At 45.4% G+C, this 20,654-nt stretch overlaps 1 protein-coding gene across 3 annotated transcripts in view; it reads left to right on the forward strand.

Annotated features, from left to right (window-relative positions):
- Dock8 (dedicator of cytokinesis 8) overlaps nt 1-20,654 on the forward strand; it is a 201,826-nt gene that overhangs the window by 168,296 nt on the left and 12,876 nt on the right. For all 3 annotated transcript variants that reach the window (XM_028894144.2, XM_037205379.1, XM_037205382.1), the window contains 10 exons: nt 1,897-1,993; nt 3,911-4,045; nt 4,874-5,026; nt 6,452-6,610; nt 7,567-7,667; nt 8,662-8,854; nt 13,599-13,742; nt 15,073-15,204; nt 15,621-15,755; nt 17,059-17,148. In XM_028894144.2, the coding sequence (XP_028749977.1) occupies nt 1,897-1,993; nt 3,911-4,045; nt 4,874-5,026; nt 6,452-6,610; nt 7,567-7,667; nt 8,662-8,854; nt 13,599-13,742; nt 15,073-15,204; nt 15,621-15,755; nt 17,059-17,148 (1,339 nt within the window). The remainder of the gene's footprint in view (nt 1-1,896; nt 1,994-3,910; nt 4,046-4,873; nt 5,027-6,451; nt 6,611-7,566; nt 7,668-8,661; nt 8,855-13,598; nt 13,743-15,072; nt 15,205-15,620; nt 15,756-17,058; nt 17,149-20,654) is intronic.

Raw genomic sequence — 20,654 nt, forward strand, 5'->3', positions numbered from 1 at the left:
ATGTACTGGGTTAAATAAAATATGGTAAAAAATTAACATCGGCTGGGTGTGCTGGCACATGTCTATAATTCCAGTACCCAGGAAGGTAGAAGCAGGTAGATCTCTATGAGTTTGAGGCCAGCCTGGTCTACATGGTGAACCTGGAATTCCAGGCCAGTCACAGTGAGACCTTTTTAAGAAAAAGAAAAGAAAAGATAATGCCATCAATTCATTTTCTCTTTTTTCGTGTGGCTAACACAAAATCTAAAATCATACATCTGGCCCCTCGTACATTCTACTGGACAGTGTTAGTCAAAGTGTAGATTTTTTGTTTTTGTTTTTGTTTGTTTGTTTTGTTTTGTTTTTTGGTCAGAGGGTTGCTATTGCTGTTTTGAGACAGAGTTTCAGTAGGTAGTCTTAGCTGGCTCCAGAATTCATAAGAACTATGTAGCCCAGGCTGGTTTCAAACTCATAAAGATCCACCAGCCCCTGCCTCCTGAGTGCTGGAATAAAAGGCATGCACCACCATGCCTGGCCCTGGTGCTGTCAATTTAAATGTACGAGTAAATTAATCCCAAAAAAAGCTTGTATATTTCACTTATATTATACATATACTATCATTTGGAGGAGGAAAAGGGTTGTCAAACAAACAATTAGAATGGAAGAATCTGTCCTAAGTATGATATTAGTTAAAATATCTTTCTGAGCTCTCACTGTTGTAAAAGCAACTGTTATTGGAAAAAGAAGAACAATTCTGCGGTAATCCTGCTCTAGGACATTTGAACTGATAGCATAATGCCCCTGCATCAGTGGTACCATCTTAGTCACTGGGGACGACTACTGGGAAAGTCAGTTTTTCCTACCTCTCTTTCCTTAAACCTAAATTTAGATGGTAAAACAAAGTAGAGTAGTACCCTTTTATCTTCAGGCAATACACTCCAGTGGGTACCCAAAGCTGTGAGTAGTACCAAATCCTTCTCTACATCACTGTGAGACTGTGTCAGTCAATCTGGTAACTAAGACAGCAACTGAGTAAATAACATGTCAGTAGCATACGCAGCCTGGATACGCTGGACCAAACAGTGATCGCCTGACGGGATGGAATATGACAGCGTGCCACTCAGGACTGCACGCAACTCAGAGCCAATGACTTGTTTATCTCTGGAATCTGTTCTTGACTCTTGTTAACTATGGGTAACTGAACGGTTGAAAGCAAAGCTGAGACCACTTTCTGCCTTCCCAGCTTCACTTGTTTTGTGTGGATAGATGGACTAGTACATAGAATGTACCTGCTCCTTAAAATTAAACCTGAAAAAGAAACAGTGCCCGGTGATTTCCCATTTCCTACCTGGTACTTTCTAGTCCAGTAACCACCAGCAGAATGTTTGATGCCCCGCCCCACGGGATGTGAGCCTTGCTTCCCACTGGAGAAGGCCAGCCAGCCCCCCACTCGACTAGGCAACCTTCTTGCCTTCTCAGGTAGACTCACTGTTTCCCAGTGTTCACCAAGTTCAAGTCGCATCCCGTCTCTCCAGCATGTTGCAGCCCCACCCCCACCCCATTCAGATAGTGCTCATGCGTGACCAGCAGATGAGGCCCTGAGGCTTCAAGCAACTATCTGATAGGCTCACCTAATTGTTAGTAGCAACCAATAATTACTTCTCTGCCCATTTTGTTATTTTCATAATTGCCATCATTATTAATAACAGTGAAGATACGGATGAGCTGGAGACTTCACTGGACCATCTTCCCAACCAGACGCGAACCCCAGGAAACACTTGCGTCAAGGCCAGCTGCTTTATGTTAATCATGGTTGACTGTTCTAAAGAATCCTTTGTGACATGGTGCATTGGTTGTCATCGCTGGAACCTGGCCAAGCCAGATTGTGCTTTAATTTGACCTCCTTTTGTTTCTTAGAACAAAGGCAGAGTTAGATCAAGAAGCCTTGATCAGTGGCAATCTGGCTACAGAAGCAAATTTAATCATACTGGATATGCAGGAAAACATCATCCAGGTGAGGGCAATACACACCCCATCTGGCCGGCTCGTGGGTGCAGTTCTTAGAACTGAATAGGGAAATCTTCCTTCAAAATTGAGAAAGACATGAACATGACTTCAGAACGCCTTTTTAAAACTAAAGTGGGGATGTTTGGAATTTACAGCAGTGCCTACCTTGCAGATTCCAGAGATGCCAGGCATCCTCTGGCTTCTCTGACTCGCTACTCCCTTGGAAAGAGTTGGCTGTTTGAGGAGCTGACCCTCAAGGTTAAACTGGCCCAAGTACGCATGCTCGACTTATAATGTAGACAGTGGGCTCTTAGCTGAGCACAGCAACAAGGATGCTAACTAGGCTTCTCCTGGTAGGTCAGTTCCAATTGGCTAGGGTAGGAGTTGTTGATGACGGAGAGGGATTGGGGTCCCCTCTTGGGGTTCTTAGTCTCCTTAATAAAGAAGTTTAGAATGGACTAAAGGAGAAAGTGAAGGTCGATTTTATTAGTGTTTTTAAGAAAAATCCCCCAGGCTGAGAAGTTGTAAATCTTAGCGGCCGTTGGGAGGAGGAGCGTGGAGGAGAAAAGGAAAGACAGCTCTGCCGTTTAAGCTGGCACAGAGAGAGGCCAGACACACACAAGCAGTCACGTGGCAGGGAAGGGCGTCCAGAATGTGGGGAAAACTCAGTGTTAGGGGAAGTATGACTAGAAAAGGGGTAGACAGATAAAGGAGAAGTTACACTTTCTGAATAATTTAGAAAAGGAGACAGATGGATAAAGCTTCATGGCTTTAACCCAGGGAGCCACCGTGCTAGGAGCAGGGATTCTGGGGAGGAAAGCATACTCTCTCGATAAAGGACTAATTATTCTGCCCATCTCCTTAACGTGGCTTAAGATGAGCCTGCGACCCTAGGGCTGGTCCCTTGGTTAAGCAATTTACCATACAAGCCAGACATAATGTTCTCTTGACTAAAAGCTTTCTCTCAGTTGGCCTTTATTGCTCCTCTAACATTCAGACTGCACTGGGTAGAAAACTGCTAATGTGACAAATGACATGTTTTATGCTCAGATTGCAGGACAGGCCTGTGAATGTGCAATCTCTCCTTTAGGAAAATACAAGTCAGCCTCCCATTGCAGGGCTTCCACATCCTGAGGCTTAACCAACCATCAGTGGGAAATATTAGGAATAAAAACAGATCCATACTGACCATATGCATACTTTCTAGTTTCCCATCCTTGTTCCCTGAACAATACATAATAGCAACTGTTGACATGGCGTTTCCATGTTGTATTAGGTACCAAAAGTGAGTGAGGAATGATTTAAAGTACATGAGAGGATTGTGGGTTATATATGCAAATACCATCCCCAAGCATCCAAGGAGGACTCAAGTATCTTTTGAAAGTTTCCTAACTTTGGTACCCTAAACGTTTAGCGTCACATCAATGGTATCTCTGTACAAGGTATTTCTGAGAGCAGTGTACCTGATCCCAAGCCTCAGAATGATTGGCAGTGTCCTAAGAAAGTTGCACTCTAGGAAATGCTTGTTATTATCCTCCTTGTTAGTCCTTCTGTAGCCGATATATTGGCTGCCGATTGAGAAGACACAGCTGCCACAAGTAGCCCTCCTGTACGGGGAGTCCCCAGCTGTCTTTGAAACACTGGTAGAAAGTCATGCCTACAAAGAAGGAACGTTCCATAACCCCGGCTGGAGGGAAATGACCTTAGAACTTCGTTTAATATCCCAAACTGGGCACAAACCTCAAGTCGATTCATTTTGAAAAGCATCATTGGGAAAGAGGGCTTACGCTCTTGCGATTGTTAATGGATGATATCCGAGGTGACTCACAGAACACTTTCAGCTAAGGAGAAGGGATGCCAGGTCTCTAAGATAATCAGCGCAGCCTCCAGCCGTGATTCAGTGATGCTGTTCTTCCGCCCCCAGGCAAGCTCCGCCCTGGACTGTAAAGACAGCCTGCTGGGAGGCGTCCTGCGGGTCCTGGTGAATTCTCTGAGCTGTGATCAGAGCACCACCTACCTGACTCACTGCTTCGCAACTCTCCGGGCACTCATTGCCAAGGTACACACAGGACACCTGTTTTCTTCCCCTTAATTAAAAGTGAGATTCTTGTCTGGATTCACGTCCCTCTGCAAGTAGATCAAACTACACGGAGGGCATGGAGTGAAAGTGTTACCTCTTCCTAAGAAAGTAGGCCCACTGACTATCAGGAAGTCGCTGTGGGGATGCCAAACAGTGGCCCTCACCCTTGAAAAGTGGGCCTAACTACAGAAATGTCAAATGACCGCTCACTGAAAGTCCGTGACTTGAGAGCAAAAATCAGTTGAGACACTAGTGTTTCTCCTTTCCGTAGTGAAATTAATCCTATACCTGATTCCCATTAATAAATGTGACAAAATGACCATTATAAAATGCTGGGAGGTGCCTGAAAACTATTTTTGGTTAGTAGCGTATTAAGATTATTTTCCTTCTTTGTGGGAACCCTTAGTGGGTACCTTCTATATGGGATCTTGTAAATTTATGAAGTGGAATTCCACTCTCCACTATTATAATAATTTTCTCTTTCTTAGTCACCAATAATTTCCAAGGAACCCATGAAACACAAGTAAGTCCTTCAAAGCTGCGACTCCCTCACCAGCGAATGCAACCTGGCTAACAGGGAAGTTAATGGCATACATAGCCTTATCTCAGCTGTGTGACTCACAATTAAGTGGACGTCATCGCTTACCTCCACCATCTGACACACGTAGCCCGTTTTGTTGAGGGAGCACTACATTAACCCTTCGGGCTCTTTGCTTGTCCAAACAGACATTTGCATGTTGCAACAGCCAGCCAGAGAGCTTGGGAACGTGCCCGGCGCTGCCTCATGCCCCCCTGTGTCTCTTCTAGTTTGGAGACTTGCTGTTCGAGGAGGAGGTGGAGCAGTGCGCCGACCTGTGTCAGCGAGTGCTGCACCACTGCAGCAGCAGCATGGACGTCACCCGGAGCCAAGCCTGTGCCACCCTCTACCTCCTCATGCGGTTCAGTTTTGGAGCCACCGGCGTAAGCACAAACCGGCTGGGTGGCCCAGAGTCGGGAGAGAATGTGAATGCGAAGCGTGTCGGGGGAGGTGTGTAGGTGTAGCTCTTACTTCTGCCCCGTGGGAAAGACACCAGGACACCAGCTTTTGAGAGCAACAGCAGGACTGGAGGGTGCATGCTTCCCAGCAGTCACACAGCTCCTGCACGTGGGACGAACACAGGGGCAGGTTACAGACTCAGAAAAGTGTCCTATTCCAAAGTCTTAATCAGTACTAGTTCAGGGTGGCACCAGGACACCTTGTGGATGAGAATTGTAAATGGTTATTGTCATCTGGACCTGAATTTTTTTTTTTTTTCTGATTTTTTTGAAACAGGGTCTCACTATGTAACCCTGGCTGTCCTGGAACTCACTATATAGACCATGTTGTCCTCGAACTCACAGAGATCTGCCTGCCTCTGCCCAGTTGCTGAGATTAAAGGCGTGTGCCACCATGCCTGACTTGAACCTGAATTTTAAGTGAAATGTAGACACTTAGGGGGTTGAGTTTCATAGCAAACCTTTGCCTTAGTCTGTACACATGTAAGAACACATGCTTGGAACTTTTGTTTGCCATTATGTTAATAAGCATCTTTAAGAATGTCTTTTATACCAAACTCTGTAAAGGAAGATCTCTAACCTCAAACAAGAATTTATAGATTGAGGAAGGAGCAGATAAATGGGCCCATAGAAGAAATGGGGGTTCCTTAGGGTTTTGTTTTGCTTTGTCTTATTTTCATCTGATTTGTGTTAATTCTGGGAATTGAACAGAGGAGCCCACAATGCTAATCGCTTACTTTACTACTACTGAGTTAGACCCCTGGCCCTGGTTCTCATGATATATTAAGCATAACTGTTTAAAAACCTGTAGGACATGCTCCATGGGCCCTGGAGTAGCTGTGCTTTCCACAGTCCTGGGATAACAGAAGCTGCTTATTTCAAATCCAAAAATCTCAAAAGTGCTGCCTTAGCTGATCTCTGTGAGTTCAAGGCCAGTCTGGTCTACAGAGTGAGTTCCAGGGCTACACAGAGAAACACCCTGCCTTGGGGGGGGGGAAAGTGCCACCTTAGAAGGTTCCCTCCCCTTTATAAGTTCCAAGAAGAGACTATTGGCAATAAAGCCTATTTCCTGTGACCAACTTTATAATAATCTTCAGCCTTGCAGAGTGGAGGCAGCCCAAACGCAATGAAAATTTAAAGGGAGCCAGACAGATTTATGGGAGTATTCGATCCATCCAACCCATTTGAACAGTAATGTGAATCTTGTGCAAAGCGTAGCTCACAATTTGTTGAGAGAAAAGGAAATGCTTAAGACTGGAATGAAAGGCGCATTGGGAGCTGTGGGTGTCTGGAGCCTCCCCTTCGTTACCTGCTGACTGGCTCTTGTGTGTGTCATCTTTTCCAATGCAGAACTTTGCAAGGGTAAAGATGCAAGTAACCATGGCACTAGCATCCTTGGTAGGCAAAGCACCAGACTTCAATGAAGAGCACCTGAGAAGGTCCTTGAGGACAATTCTGGCCTATTCAGAAGAGGACACGGCTATGCAGACAACGCCTTTTCCCAACCAGGTAAACCCATGAACATCCCTTGTCATAATTATGCATGAGTTTAAGATGAACCAGTTATAAGCATACACACTTACGGTTTCACATATAAAATTTTACATATAGTATACATGTGATTTGCAGATATTTATAGCCTTCCTATATTTACATGTTCTCAGTGATTGATAAATGCAGTATATACACACCACTGTCCTTCAGCTTCAAGACACCAAGAAAGCATAATCCCAAACAATAAGATCCGACACAAGAATAGTGACAACTGAGCTGTGTGGTGACAAATCCTGTACAAGACAAAAGAAAGGGGGTCCAGGGGTTGGGTGGAGTCCTGTAGCAGACGCTAGCATTCACACAGCCCCAGGTTTGAGCCCTACACCTCCAAAAAGTTAAATAAATAATAAATAGTGAGTGGTGATTAGTGAAGAAATGGTGGTCTGGAAAGGTGGGGGTGGAGAGGAATCAAATTCCTAGGGTAGAGAGGGAGAGGAAATAATTGAGCATGAATGATAATGGTTTGTGTATAAAACAGACAAGGAAGATCCCAATTAAGAACTGGTAAACATTAGTCGTAAGGAACCCAGGAGGAGAGTTACTCTTCTGTCTTGTTGCAGTGCCCATGTGAGAGACGCAACCTGTCTCTCCCTTTTAACTCCAGCCCCTAGCCTGCTCTGGCAGGTTCTCACACTCTGGCACCCCAGAGTAGAGTTTGTACCTTTGCAGTTTCCGAATGACTGAAACTCATTCAAATTTTAAACTCAAGTTGTTGGAGAGGGAGATGGTGTAAGGCGGGGCCGCTTCGTGGATCTCGGGGCCACATCACCTGCGGGCCTTGGATTGCACAGGTGCCCCCGAAGAGGGTCTTGAGTTCTGTCCACCCTGGATCCAGGCCTGTCTCTGAGCAAAGCCTTTCTCTGGATCACCCTGCACTTCATGAACTGCTTGCATTTTTTTTTTTTTTCTAGGTGGAGGAACTTCTTTGCAATCTGAACAGCATTTTATACGACACAGTGAAAATGAGGGAATTCCAGGAAGACCCTGAGATGCTCATGGACCTCATGTACAGGTAAACTCTCCTGAGCAGATAGAAAGGGCATTGTTGCCGGGCATGGTGGCACACACCTTTAGAAGGGAGGGAGGGAGGGAGGGAGGGCATTGTTTGCAAGTGTGAATATTTGTCTCAGTGGAGTCCCATCTTTTTCTTCTATTATTAAATTTTTTTAAAATCTATATGGATGTTTTGTCTGTGCACCATGTGTGTGCCTGGTGGCCATGGAGGCCCGGAGAGAGCATCAAGTCCCCTGGGGCTGGAGTTATAGATGGTTATGAGCTGCCGTGTGGGTGTTGGGAATCAGACCCACGTCCTCTAGAAGAACTGTCAGTGCTCTTGACCCCTGAGCCATCTTTCAAGCCCCAGTAGAGCATTTTCTGATGTCATTATCTTAGGTAACCTGGGTAAAACAGTTGGGGGTAACATCAAAAAATATATAAACACTAATGGGAAACTAGAGTTGGTTGATTCATAAATTCCCAGAAAGATGGCCCTAACTTAAAACACAGTGTTTATTTTAAAGACTACCTTCTATCCGGGAAGAGAGAAGAATTATTGGCTGCCGTATGAATTGTTTCCCACATGCCTCTGTTGCAATTGTATTCATAAACAGAGACAGTTTAGAAGCCATGCTTTACTGTATAGTAAAGTCCAGTGGTTTGGGGGGAAATTGCTTACAAAGGTAAATAGCTCTGCCCCTCACAAAGGACAGTACTTTCTCCTCTGTTACAACTTTGAAAGACAAGGAAGAAAATTGCCTGAGCTCCATGAAAAAGGATATTTTATCAGAGTTTTTTTTTCCTCGTAAGACTTCTAAGTGTTCTATCTTGGCATCCAGCACGCCCTAGTCACCTAGAGTTGGAGGAGATGTTTAATCTTTTCTCTTATTTTCTGAAATTGTAAACAAAAGTGTTAGGGGGGAAATAAAGCTTATAAAAATCAAAGTGCCATCCCTGCAGGATGGCGCCAATGAGAGGCTGCCCACAGAGCTTTCTCCCTCTGTCTTCAGAATTGCCAAGAGCTACCAGGCGTCTCCTGACCTGCGGCTGACCTGGCTCCAGAACATGGCAGAGAAGCACACCAAGAAGAAGTGTTTCACAGAGGCTGCCATGTGCCTGGTGCACGCAGCCGCCTTAGTGGCCGAGTACCTGAGCATGTTGGAGGATCACAGCTACCTGCCCGTGGGCAGCGTCAGCTTTCAGGTGGGACAGCTTTTGTTAGGTCAGCGTCCAACCTGGGGGGAGGGTCCCCCGGGGGCTGCCCCAGGGGGTGCTTCCACAGTCACCAGAGAGGAAACCAAGGATGCTTCCACCATCAGTGTATCTGGTCCTCGTTGTCTGGGTTGCCACGGTTGAAAACCCGCTGTGTCGAAATGTTATAATTGCCTCTTCTAATGGCTTCACCATCTTCTAGAACACATTCATCACAGTAATGATACTTAGAGGCAACAAGAGCTTTGGGAGATATTCTCAGACATTTTAGACACTTGGCCATCCCCATAAACCTGTGAAGCAGGTCGATTTCCATTTCACAGATGTCAGAAACAAGACAGCAATTCTTTTTGAGACCATTTGAATTCCTACTGAAACCTTTGTTTGGCTTATATACTGGCAAGGAGGGAACTCCGGAGTAACGATTCTCTCACACCCAAATCCCTCAATTCTTTTCCCCAACTCCGTGGGATTCCACTCTTGTCCAAAATTAAGAATCGAATTGACCTGAGAGGGGAAAGAAACAGCTGAACGGATGCTTTCTGAGGGTAACCCGAAAGTTACCCACAGCCAACAAGGGCAAAACGGGCCAGACGGAAAAGCTCAGATGGGGCTGCCCAGTGGCCACTTGGACTGTTGTTAGCGTGTGGTTTAATATGCTACTTGGAGGGTAGAAAAGTCCCCAGTAGAAAGAGTGTCATGAGAAGTTTCTTCTAACGAGATATAGTCTGTAGAGATGACTGTCGCTGCAGCGCACAGACACCAGACTGCAGCCATGGACCATCTCCAGCCAGACTGAAGTCGCAGACAAGCATTTGTATTGTTCTCATTGGAGCTTCCACTGCGGCTGGTTATGTGAAAGGCTTTGTCTTCGCGATTGTTCTGCAACACAGTTTTGTGATGCTTTGTAAAGGAGAAAGGAAAGACAAACCTAAGTAACTTTCCCAGGCTTAGAGAACAAGACCTCGAAACTGTTGCTGGTGGAACCCGGAGCCTCTGGTTTCTGGAGGCCTCTTCATCTGCAAGCTGGGTTTTAGCTCAGGTCATGGCTGCCTCCTTTCTTACAATCCTCAGGAAGGAGAATATTTACTCTGGGATTTCATTCTCGACAGATAATTTTAGTCTCAATTCAGAAATGTTTATTATAAATCCAGTTAAATTCTCACACATAAAAGTGAATAAGAAAGTTTTTTTAAATGTTTTAAGTGCATCTGCTTCTTTTAAGCAGTTCATTTTGTCCACTTACTCATCACCTTGATGTTACAGCCTTCCTTCCAGCTCCTGCGAGACACGTGACCTGTCCCTTCCTGTTGAGCAGGGTCATCCCTTTCTCACCTCACCTACTAAGCTGTTTCTTATGCCTTTTACCATTTGCTGCTTTTTATCTACTATTAATGCTTAAAATTAATTGAATTTCGTTTTTACTTTTATGTTTAATAAGCTTTATTTTATCCTTATTTTACTTAGAATTTAGTTGACTTTCTTATTCTGATTTGTTCCAAGGAGAGATAAATTGTTGTTCCAGAACCCCTGGGGAAGTCTACATTATCCTTACATGGGAATATACAGATTACTTTTCATATATCTTTATACATTCCTTCTTTGTTTGCTCATTTTGGTTTTGTTGTTGTTGTTGTTGTTTATATAGTGTTGTTGTTATTTGAAACAAGGTCTCATGATGTAGCCCTGGCTAGCCTGGTGTTTGCTAATCTGCCTGCCCCATACCACTAGAATTATGGGATTAAAGGCATGTGTCACCAGGCCAGGATATCCGTTCCTTCTTTTACGGAATATTCATTGCACATTTATCCTGTCCACATGGACTTTATATTCTAGCCAGAGACATTATAAAACTAACTGTCATGTTCCTTATTCTGTAACACTTAATGATAAATAGTCTAAAGGACACAAGATGCTGTGAGTATGTGTCGTGTGGCCCAGACTGAGGTCAGGGAAAGAGACGTGAAGAGGAAAGTGGAAGGCACTGTGAAGTGTGAGAGCTTAATGTACAGAACGTGAAGAGCCCGATGGACATGGATACAGAACAGACTCCAGGCCATGTGATGCCTGTGGGAGAATTCTTATCTCTCTCAAAAGAGTCCTAGGAGTCAGTTTGGAAATGAGTGCTTGAAAGTGAGTGGCAACAAGCCCACAGTAATCTAGGTGAAATAGAATTCATCAGCCTGTGTGGGAGTATTAGCCCTCAGTAGTACTTGCCAGTCTAGATCTAGGGACCCAAACTCATGTGACCCAAGTGTCATCATCACCTCTTGTCCTGACCTTCTGTGGTGTGGGCATCATTCTTCAGAGGCAGAATTCCACAGTGATGATGCTAGATCAAGATGCAAGACCAGGAGAAAAGAGAAATCCCTCTTTCCTGAAAGTTACAGAGAAAGTCTTAGTGCATCTTATTGCTTTTGACCAGGTCATGTGTTTATCCCTGAACCAATCAATAATGGTCAAGATAGTAAGATGGTCTGGTTATCCCTGCCAGAGTCACAGGTCATACTGAACATTACCCATGTTTTTTCTAAAAGAAAATGAAGGCTGGGTGGTGATGGCACACGCCTTTAATTCTAGCACTCAGGAGGCAGAGGCAGGCTGATCTCTATAAAGGAAGTTCCAGGACAGCCAGGGCTGTTATACAAAGAAACCCTGTCTCAAAAAAACAACAAAACAAAAAAAGAGAGAAAATGAGGATACTTTATGTAACAGAAGAACAAAGGAGTTCAGACAGTGTTAGCAACAGGTATTTTCTATGACTGCTTGTTCTCCTTCTCCTCTCCTTCCCTCCCTCCTCCCCTCCCTCCCTCTTCACCCTCTTTCTTTGACAGGCTCTCACTGGCCTTGAATTCACAGAGATCCCTCTACCTCACAAGCGCTGGGCTTCTAGGTCTGTGCTACCGTGCCTGGCTCTCCTGCTGACTTCCTACATGTTCTTTCTGTGCTCTGGTTTTTAATCGTGCTGTACTCCAATAAAATCAGGACTTTGGGAAAGGCTTGTCCAGTGGAGAGAGTGTTCAGGGGAAATAACTTGGAAGTCACCGAGGTCCAAGCCACTGAGATCATTGGAATTCTATCCCTGGAGTGCAAGCAATACTGATCTCACAAACTTAGATGTGGATGTGTTCTCAGATGCTGCTGTTACTGGGACCTCCCTCGCTCTGAAGCCAGGAATGTCTGCCCAGAACACTGGCCCCCGTGACTGACAGCTGCTGAGCTGCCTAGCTCATACCTCTTCCTCTACACGCAGAAAAAGCAAGCACAGTTCCACTAGTGCCCGGGTCCTAAGTGACTAGATTCTCTCAGCTGAGTGTCTTGTCCCTCTGTTAGCAGTTCATCATAATAATCCAGATGTGGAAGAAAGATTGGTCACAGAGGACTTCCAAAAACTCTGTGTTCGCAAAACCATATTCCAGTGTAACTGTGAAGGGATAGGCTATGACGACTGCTTCTCTTTAAGGAGTCCTAAAGGTGATTCCCTTGGTTCTGATAGCCAAGTCAGAAGACAGTCAGCATTTATTTCAAACAGTGCATCTGAGCAATTGGTCGTGGCTGACTGGAGCAGTATGCTGAGAGTTTTGAAGTCCATCCCACTGCTGGGGGAAAGAGTGTTATCATTGTTGAGTTATGCCTGCTCTGTGCACAGCAGGAGGAAGGAGGGACCTGTGCGCTGTTTGCAGTTCCTGAACAATGAAGGTTTCTCACTTCTTCTGTACACCAGTCTCACTTCTTCCATAGTTGTAAGCCAAGAATGGCTCCTGGCCTATCAGAAACGGTAAAGTCACAGCCAGGATCAGAGCTCGGATGAGACAAATAGGGTCACATACAACACAAAATGTAAAGAGAAACTCACTCTCAAAATCCAGCAAGTCCCAAATCAGCAATTCCCTGACCCTGAACACGAGTGCTTCCTCAAGTTTTGTGCCCTGGGTTTCTCATTTGAGCCAACCCATCCATAGACATTGCATTCCCTGGGAAGAGGCTCCAATGTCTATGGTTTATATAAAGGAAGAACACATAACAGCAAAATGTGTGTGAGGCATGCAGCTTTTCCTAAACCACATAAAAGCTTCTGGCAGGGCAGTGGTGGCACATGCCTTTAATCCCAGCACTCAGGAGGCAGAGGCAGAAGGATCTCCATGAGTTTGAGGCCAGCCTAATGTACAGAGTGAGTTCCAGGACAGCCAGGGCTACACAGGGAAACCCTGTCTACAAAATAAAAAAAAAAAATCTGTAAAGAAAGATGGAAGACAAACTAGTCCATTAATTTGATATGTAATAATGTGATTATTTATCTCAAAGTCAAGACAAGCAGTAGCAGCACACTTCGGCAGAACTCCCGAAAGTCAAAGGTTCATGGGCTGGCAAAACAGGACTCCATTCCCTGCTCTCTGGCCTTGGTCTTGAGACCCCAGCCCTCCTTATATGTCCCTTAGGGTTATCGCACTCACAGTGAGGTTGTTTCAGCTAAACTGTTATTATAGTAAGGGAAGTGTGCTTTCTAGAAATTCCTTCGTGGTTAAAAATTGTGGAGTTTGATGACAAGTTTGCTCATTGTGACCTTTCAAAATGAATAGCCACCAGAAGCTCATGTGGATGGATCGCAGACCCGCTGGGATGGCCGCCCAGTGAAGGACGCAGAGCGTGGCTTCTTTATCCTACAGTCTGGGTTTTGTGGGCCCTTACTTATCAGGTCCCCTGTTCCCCGGGCTCATGCTGGGTTCTCTTACAGAATATTTCTTCCAATGTGCTTGAGGAGTCTGCAGTCTCTGATGACACCTTGTCGCCTGACGAGGATGGCGTGTGCTCTGGGCGGTACTTCACCGAGAGTGGCCTGGTGGGCCTCCTGGAGCAGGCTGCCGAGCTCTTCAGCACGGTCAGTGGCCTTCCTCACACTCACCAGGGCATGCACGACAGACAGGGCTGGGCCTGGCTGGGTGCTCCTGGCTAGACGAGCCATGACTTTGATGTCCACAGATTGCATCAGCTCTCTGAGGGAGGAGATTTCATCGTGGACGTACTCTTATTGCCACTGCATGCTCATTGGCCAGGAGCAGTTTCCCAGTATTATTTCCATTTAATAGGGTGGCAGCTAAGCCACAGAGAGGCGAAACGACTTGCCCAGGGTTACACAATCAGGGATGAGGCATATTCCTACTCCCTCATTTTCCCTCACAGAAAAACATAGGGGAGGAGGCACTGAGGAACAGGCAGGGATCCATGACATCTTCCCTCTGACACTCAACTGGTCTTCAAGACCTGTCCAGACTGAGGCAGCTCAGAGAGACAGGATGGTGAAAGCCACAGAACCATCCCTTAGTAGCCTGATCTAGAGCTGACTCCTAGTAAGAGAAAAAGCATAAAAAACTGACCACAGTTGAGGTGGAGGTGGGAAGCCACTCATAGATTTCCATTTTAACATTACCCTCTCTCCCATAGTGAAGCCAAGTGAATCGAATACTTCATTTAGCTGACCCCATTCTGTTTTCCTGTCTGGCTTATTTTTTATTTTCTACTCTTCACCTCCAAAATTCCTCCTTATACTTTCTATGTATTTGAATTATTGGATTCACTGCCTTTATTTTCCTATCTTTGTTTTCTATTTTAGAAACCAGAAAATATGGGGTTGGGGATTTAGCTCAGTAGTAGAGCACTTTCCTAGCAAGTGCAAGGCCCTGGGTTTGGTCCTCAGCTCTGGAGAAAAAAAAAAAAGAGAGAAACCAAAAAATAGTTTTTAAATTAATTTTTAGTGATTGTACAAAACTAGCTTCCTTATTACATTTTCCCATATACATATTGTACTTTGCCCATATTCACACACACACACACACACACACACACACACACACACACACGCACCATGTATCCTTTAGTTTCCTGAAATCCTAGATAAAATCAATTGGTTAGAACTCCGTTAGCTCCCTTGAGGTCCTGCATCTGGTTAGAGGAGAACCACAAGCCCACCTCTCCGAGCCCCTTACTACCTGCGCCATCTTTTCCCCTGTCTTCAGTTTGTGGACAGCCACCTCCCTGGCTAGCATCACCATTCAGGACCTCTTAGCAAGGTGCCTGGTCTCCAAAGATGCCCAGACAGTCGTGGATTCTGTAAAACACTAGGATGCTCCCCTGCATGCTGTTTGTGTAATTAACTCTGGTTCTTCTTCTTCTTAAATTTCCAGTGCATTAAATAATCTCCTCTTTCCCAGGGAGGCTTGTATGAGACAGTTAATGAAGTCTACAAGCTGGTCATCCCCATCCTGGAAGCACATAGAGATTTCCGGAAGCTGACCTCCACTCATGACAAACTACAGAAGGCCTTTGACAACATCATCAACAAGGTAGCTGGGATGAGCCTGGCCTGAAGGTTCTGTTAGCTGGTGTCAGGTGACCCTGCCCTCGAGATGCTCCACCAGCTTCCTGGCTAAAGATTTCCCTTGAGTTCATCAGTGCTGTAACTCTGAATCGAACAAGGAAGGTCCAGGAATACAATGTGACAGGTTGAATTGCTTTATAGCTAGAAAATGTGAGAATTTTAAAAATTCAGTTCAATGAAGCCCCAGGAGTTTTTCATGGGATTTCTTTTGTAATCATTTCTAGGGTTTATTATGTAAATATTAAATCTGCTCAACAGAGGGGTTCCCCTTAATGTCAGCTGTGGGAATAAAATGTTTGCAGCCCAATAACCAATCCTTTTAGCCAAGTGGTTCACCAGTAGCGACACAGCTAAAGAGAGCTTCCCTTTCCTCTGTAACAGGACCATAAGAGGATGTTTGGAACTTACTTCCGAGTTGGTTTCTACGGATCCAGATTTGGGGATTTGGATGAGCAGGAATTTGTGTACAAGGAGCCGGCCATTACAAAGCTTCCTGAGATCTCACATAGGCTGGAGGTGAGAAAGTGCTGCTGTATCCTTGACCTTGTACATTCCCAAAAGCAAGATAGGATGTATCTTTTTCTTTTTAATGTGCTCATTACCAACCTCTATATAAATTTTCTACATTGCATTTGTAGTATGAAGGTAGTAGGCAAGATTGTGAGCACCACAAGACTTGGACAGTTTTCTCTTGAATCCTATGTTTGTTTTACAAAGTTTGAAATTAAAATCTCGATAGTGATTTTCAAGACTGTGTAAAATTCAGTCAGCATCCATGCTTACTTATAGCCCCTCCCACACATTACCAATCTGTGTACCAACAGGCATTGGTCATGCCCTCCCACACATTACCAATCTGTGTACCAACAGGCATTTGTCATGGTGCTTTTTGATGTGAAGATTTTCATCTTGATTTGCAAGCAATCTCACCAAACTCCAGAGTCATTCCCTTCCCCCTCAGTGGTGAGGCTGTCCTTAAGTGTCCCTAAACAACACAGTCCACTCTGACCCAAAGCAATTGGAACGTAGCTACGGCCAGCCCCAGCTCCAACCTGGCAGCTACTCTATGAAACAGAAAACAGTAGTAGGCTCACAAAGGACAGAGCAAAAAGGAACAGCAGAGAGAAAAGCCAGGAAAACAGAAGCAGAAATTGAGAGGGACAAGGAAGAGCCTTCTCGGACTGAGAGACCAGGATCCTGTGGAGAGCTGACATTCAGCCAGAGAGTCCCCGTGCAGGCTGCCATGATGCTGCTTTGACTGTCTCCTCTTATGACTGTAAAGCTTAGACACTTGTGTTGCCCAATCGTTCCTCAGGCTGCCAAATAAGGCGAGAGGAGTCAGCTCCGAGAAGCTGTGGCCTAGTCAGGTTGGGCGGTTGGCCAAAGTCATTCACCTCGAGACAAGGAAAACTAGCCATTGGCCCAGGCTCTTAACTCCCTAATATTGTGTCCTCTGCTTAAAATTAGAAGCATGCATCTCGTCTCCTTGCACATTTGGCTTGCCTCATTATGGGAAGCCTGGCGACCTCCAAATGTCCAGGGTGCAAAATGCAAGAAGTAAAGAGTGCCCTACCCAAGGAGCTGCCTCGAGATGTGATGGCATTGGCTGAATTTGAGACCTTGCATCTGTATTGTGGGGAGGCTTGGGTACTGGAGTGTGCTGAACATCTTATACTTTTATTTCTGTCTCAGGAAGTGCTTAAGTTTGCTTCTTAGCTCAGAGGGACCATCAATAATCAACAAATTCTGCCTTGTACTGGTTCCAAAGAGTTGCATGGTTTCCAAATGAATTTATATACTCTTGGCCTCTCTTCCCTAGGGATTTTATGGCCAATGTTTTGGTGCAGAGTTTGTGGAAGTGATAAAAGACTCCACTCCTGTGGATAAAACCAAGTTGGATCCTAACAAGGTATGGAGAAAATATACTAAAAAACAACCACCAGACTCTACCCTGAAAACACAAAATGGCCTTCTGTGTCCAGACTCTCCCAGTCCTTCAAATGCAACCATGTTTTGTTCTGTTTGGGGGTATGTGCGTGTGCACACACATGTGTGAGTGAGGTATATGCTCGTGTGCACTCGGTTACACGCTCCCATACATGCCCACATGTGGAAGCCAGAGGTTAGCATCAAGTGTCTTTCTCTATCATGTACCACCTTATTTTTTCTACCTGGAGTTCCCTGTTTGGCCTTTAAACACCAGGGTCTACCCATCTCTACCACCTTCCCCATCCCCAGCACTGAGGACACACATGCACGATGCAATGTCTCACTTGGCCTTTTTGTTTTGTTTTGTTTTTCGAGACAGGGTTTCTCTGTGTAGCCCTGGCTGTCCTGGAACTCGCTTTGTAGCCCAGGCTGGCCTCGAACTCACAGAGATCCACCTGCCTCTGCCTCCTGAGCACTGGGATTAAAGACATGTATCACCATGCCCGGCTCCCACTTAGCTTTTTTCGATTTGTTTGGTTTGTTTTTCAAGACAGGGTTTCTCTGTGTAGTTTTGGTGCCTGTCCTGGATCTCACTCTGTAGACCAGGCTGGCCTCGAACTCACAGAGATCCACCTGGCTCTGCCTCCCGAGTGCTGGGATTAAAGGCGTGCGCCACCACTGGCCAGCTGCACTTGGCTTTTTATGTGGTGCTGGGGAACTGAACACATGCTCTTATGCTTATACAGCGAGCATTTTACCCCCTGAACCACCTCCTCAGCCCATTTAGATTTGAGACAGGATTTTGCTATGTAGCCCAGGCTGGCCTTGAATTCGATGTTCTATTGCCTCAGCCTCGCTGGTGATAGGATTTGCAGGGCATGTAAACATCACGCTAGCCAGCAGACAATCATGCCCCCTCCTCCAGGGTTTAATTACAGATTGATCAGGTCTTTTAAAAAACAGACTCAGACTGTGCTCAGGATGTAAAATAAATAACTTTTTAAACAGCTAGTCAGTGTTGAGGTGCATGTCTTTAAATCCAGCACTCAGGAAGAAGAGGGAGGCAGATCTCTGTGAGTTCAAGGCCAGCCTGATCTATAGAGTGAGTTCTAGGACAGCCAGGACTATACCGAGAAACCCTGTCTCAGAAAACCAAAAAAAAAAAAAAAAGCATGCTCAAAAACAAAAATTATAATAGGAGCTATTTAATTTTAAGAATGGCGGGAAGAAGTCACACTATACAACAGGGAGGTTTATGAGGGGAGGGAAGAGAAGGTGCAGAGAAGAGGGCAGAGACCGGTCCCTGGGGATAGGAGCAGAGAAAGAGACCAGAGGCATACAAGGCCCGCCTCTTATAAGGAAACAGTAGCGAATGCACACAGCAGGTGCTCTTAGTGGCTGCAGCTGAGGATGTATCCTGTCAGGACCCTGAGGGCAGGCCAGTGCAGATGCCTAAATGCTAAGAGCTATTATTTATTAAACACCAGCTGTATGTTTAAATCATTTCCTGTCATCCTCCAGCAGCCCTTAGGAATAGGTTTGCTTGTTTCTATTTTATAAGTAAGGAAATGGAGGCTTGGAAAAGTTTAACAACTTTCTAAGATGGTTGTTAATGGCGGAGCCTCTGCTCCACCATGAGGTCCGATACCCAACCCACATTCTTCTTAATCACTGTGACTCATTAGTGCATTTCTATAAAATGTTTAAACTTTCAACTTAAAAATATGTTTTAAAATCCCAACTTCTGGGGTCTGGAGAGATGGTTCAGCAGTGAAGAGAGCCTCCTGCTTTTCCAAAGGACTCAGGATTGGTTCCCTGCACCCACAATAGGAGGCTCACAACAGTCTGTAACTGCAGCTGCATGGCATCCCGCTCCCTCTTCTGGCCTCCAAGGGTGCATGCACAATTGTGACATATACAGTCATACACATAAATTGTGCGTGTTGTCTAAAAGCTTCAGCAGCGTCTGGCTGACAGTGTTTAGTGGCATCATTCTTTAGGTTTCTTACCTTCTAGCCGTGAGTAGGATTGCTGCGGTATAGGAGGAAGGATCAAGGGGTGTAGACTTCGTTCCACACCAAGATGTTGCCCGTCCCACCTCTGAGCTGATAGTGCTGTGCAATTCGGATGCTGACAGCTCCCGTGGAACATGGACTTCACCAGTTCAAGACTGCCTGTGTTTCAAACATGAGCCTCAAGTGGGGCTCCCATACGTCTCACACCACCCATACCTCTCTCTGGCTGCAAGTGTAGGAGTTCTCATGACACCCTTGGGTTAGAGCATTCACCAGGATGAGTGCAAGGACTCAAAACAGTACCGTATTCTGATTGCAGTTATACAGTAATGGATACACGGAGTGCAAGGCCAGGAGGAAGGGCGGATTCTGTGCCCTCTCCATGTGGGTCCCCGAGGTCTGTCTTCAGGATTGCAAAAAGATGATACCGATAGGGAGGAATTGGCCAACTACAAGTTTTTCTCCATTTGTTGGAACACTCACTCATTTGAGAGACATTCCCCAGCTGAAGCCTGAAAGCAATCATTACGATAAGCATTGAGCAGGAATGTTTGGAGTCCTTGGAAGATAGGACTGGCTGTGTGCCCACAGTAATCTGAGCACAGCCCAAGTGACCTTCCCAATGTCAGGGCCTTTCCTCTCTTTTAAAATTCCCAGAGTGGGTTGTGAGCTTGGAATGAGAGTCCTAACCCAGAGTCCCACCCAGATCTCATTATTCTAAAGCATGATTTACAGTGTGAGGTCACTAACCCACCCTCCTCCTCTCTGGATGGCTGTCTCAGCCTGCATTCATGGCTCATTTCCATTCTTCTTCCTCGTGTCTTTAAAGAACTCTTAGTCGTTAACAAGCACCCTTTTCCAGTGTGTGTGTGTGTGTGTGTGTGTGTAATTCACTGGTATGTAGTTGAGTGCATTTTGACACACACATGACCACTACCTTGACAGTCAAGGTACAAAACCATCCTGTCACTCTGAAATGTTTCCCTGGCTCTTCTGTCACCACACTCTACTTTCAGCCTTTAGTGGTCGCCAAGCTAGAGTCCCCAAGTCGGTATAGATTGTCCTCTCTGGAGCGTGGACACGTGGGAGCATGCAGCCCTGTGAGGCTGACTTCTTTCACTCAGCATAGCCCACTTAAGACTCACCATGTTGTGACTACTTCCTTCCTTTTCATGCCATGTTGATGAATACACTTCGCTTGGGATCTCCACTAGAGGGACATTTAGGCAGTTCCTAGTTGTTTGTTATGAACAATGTTGCTCTGATTCGGGCTGATTATTACTTTTCATTTTCTTGATGTCATGTGACTCTCCTGAGGAGTCTGTTTCTGTTCACCTCATATAGTGAGGGAAAGAGCAGATCGAAGAAAGGGTTCTGTTCAGGTCTAACTTGGCCATGAGTTTATTGGTGTTATTTAGAGGAGCATGGGCTCTCATAGTCAGCTGCACCACCAGGAAATCCTCTATGCAAT

The sequence above is a fragment of the Peromyscus leucopus genome, chromosome 1 (genome assembly GCF_004664715.2).
Source record: "Peromyscus leucopus breed LL Stock chromosome 1, UCI_PerLeu_2.1, whole genome shotgun sequence".
In the NCBI taxonomy this organism is placed as follows: domain Eukaryota; kingdom Metazoa; phylum Chordata; class Mammalia; order Rodentia; family Cricetidae; genus Peromyscus; species Peromyscus leucopus.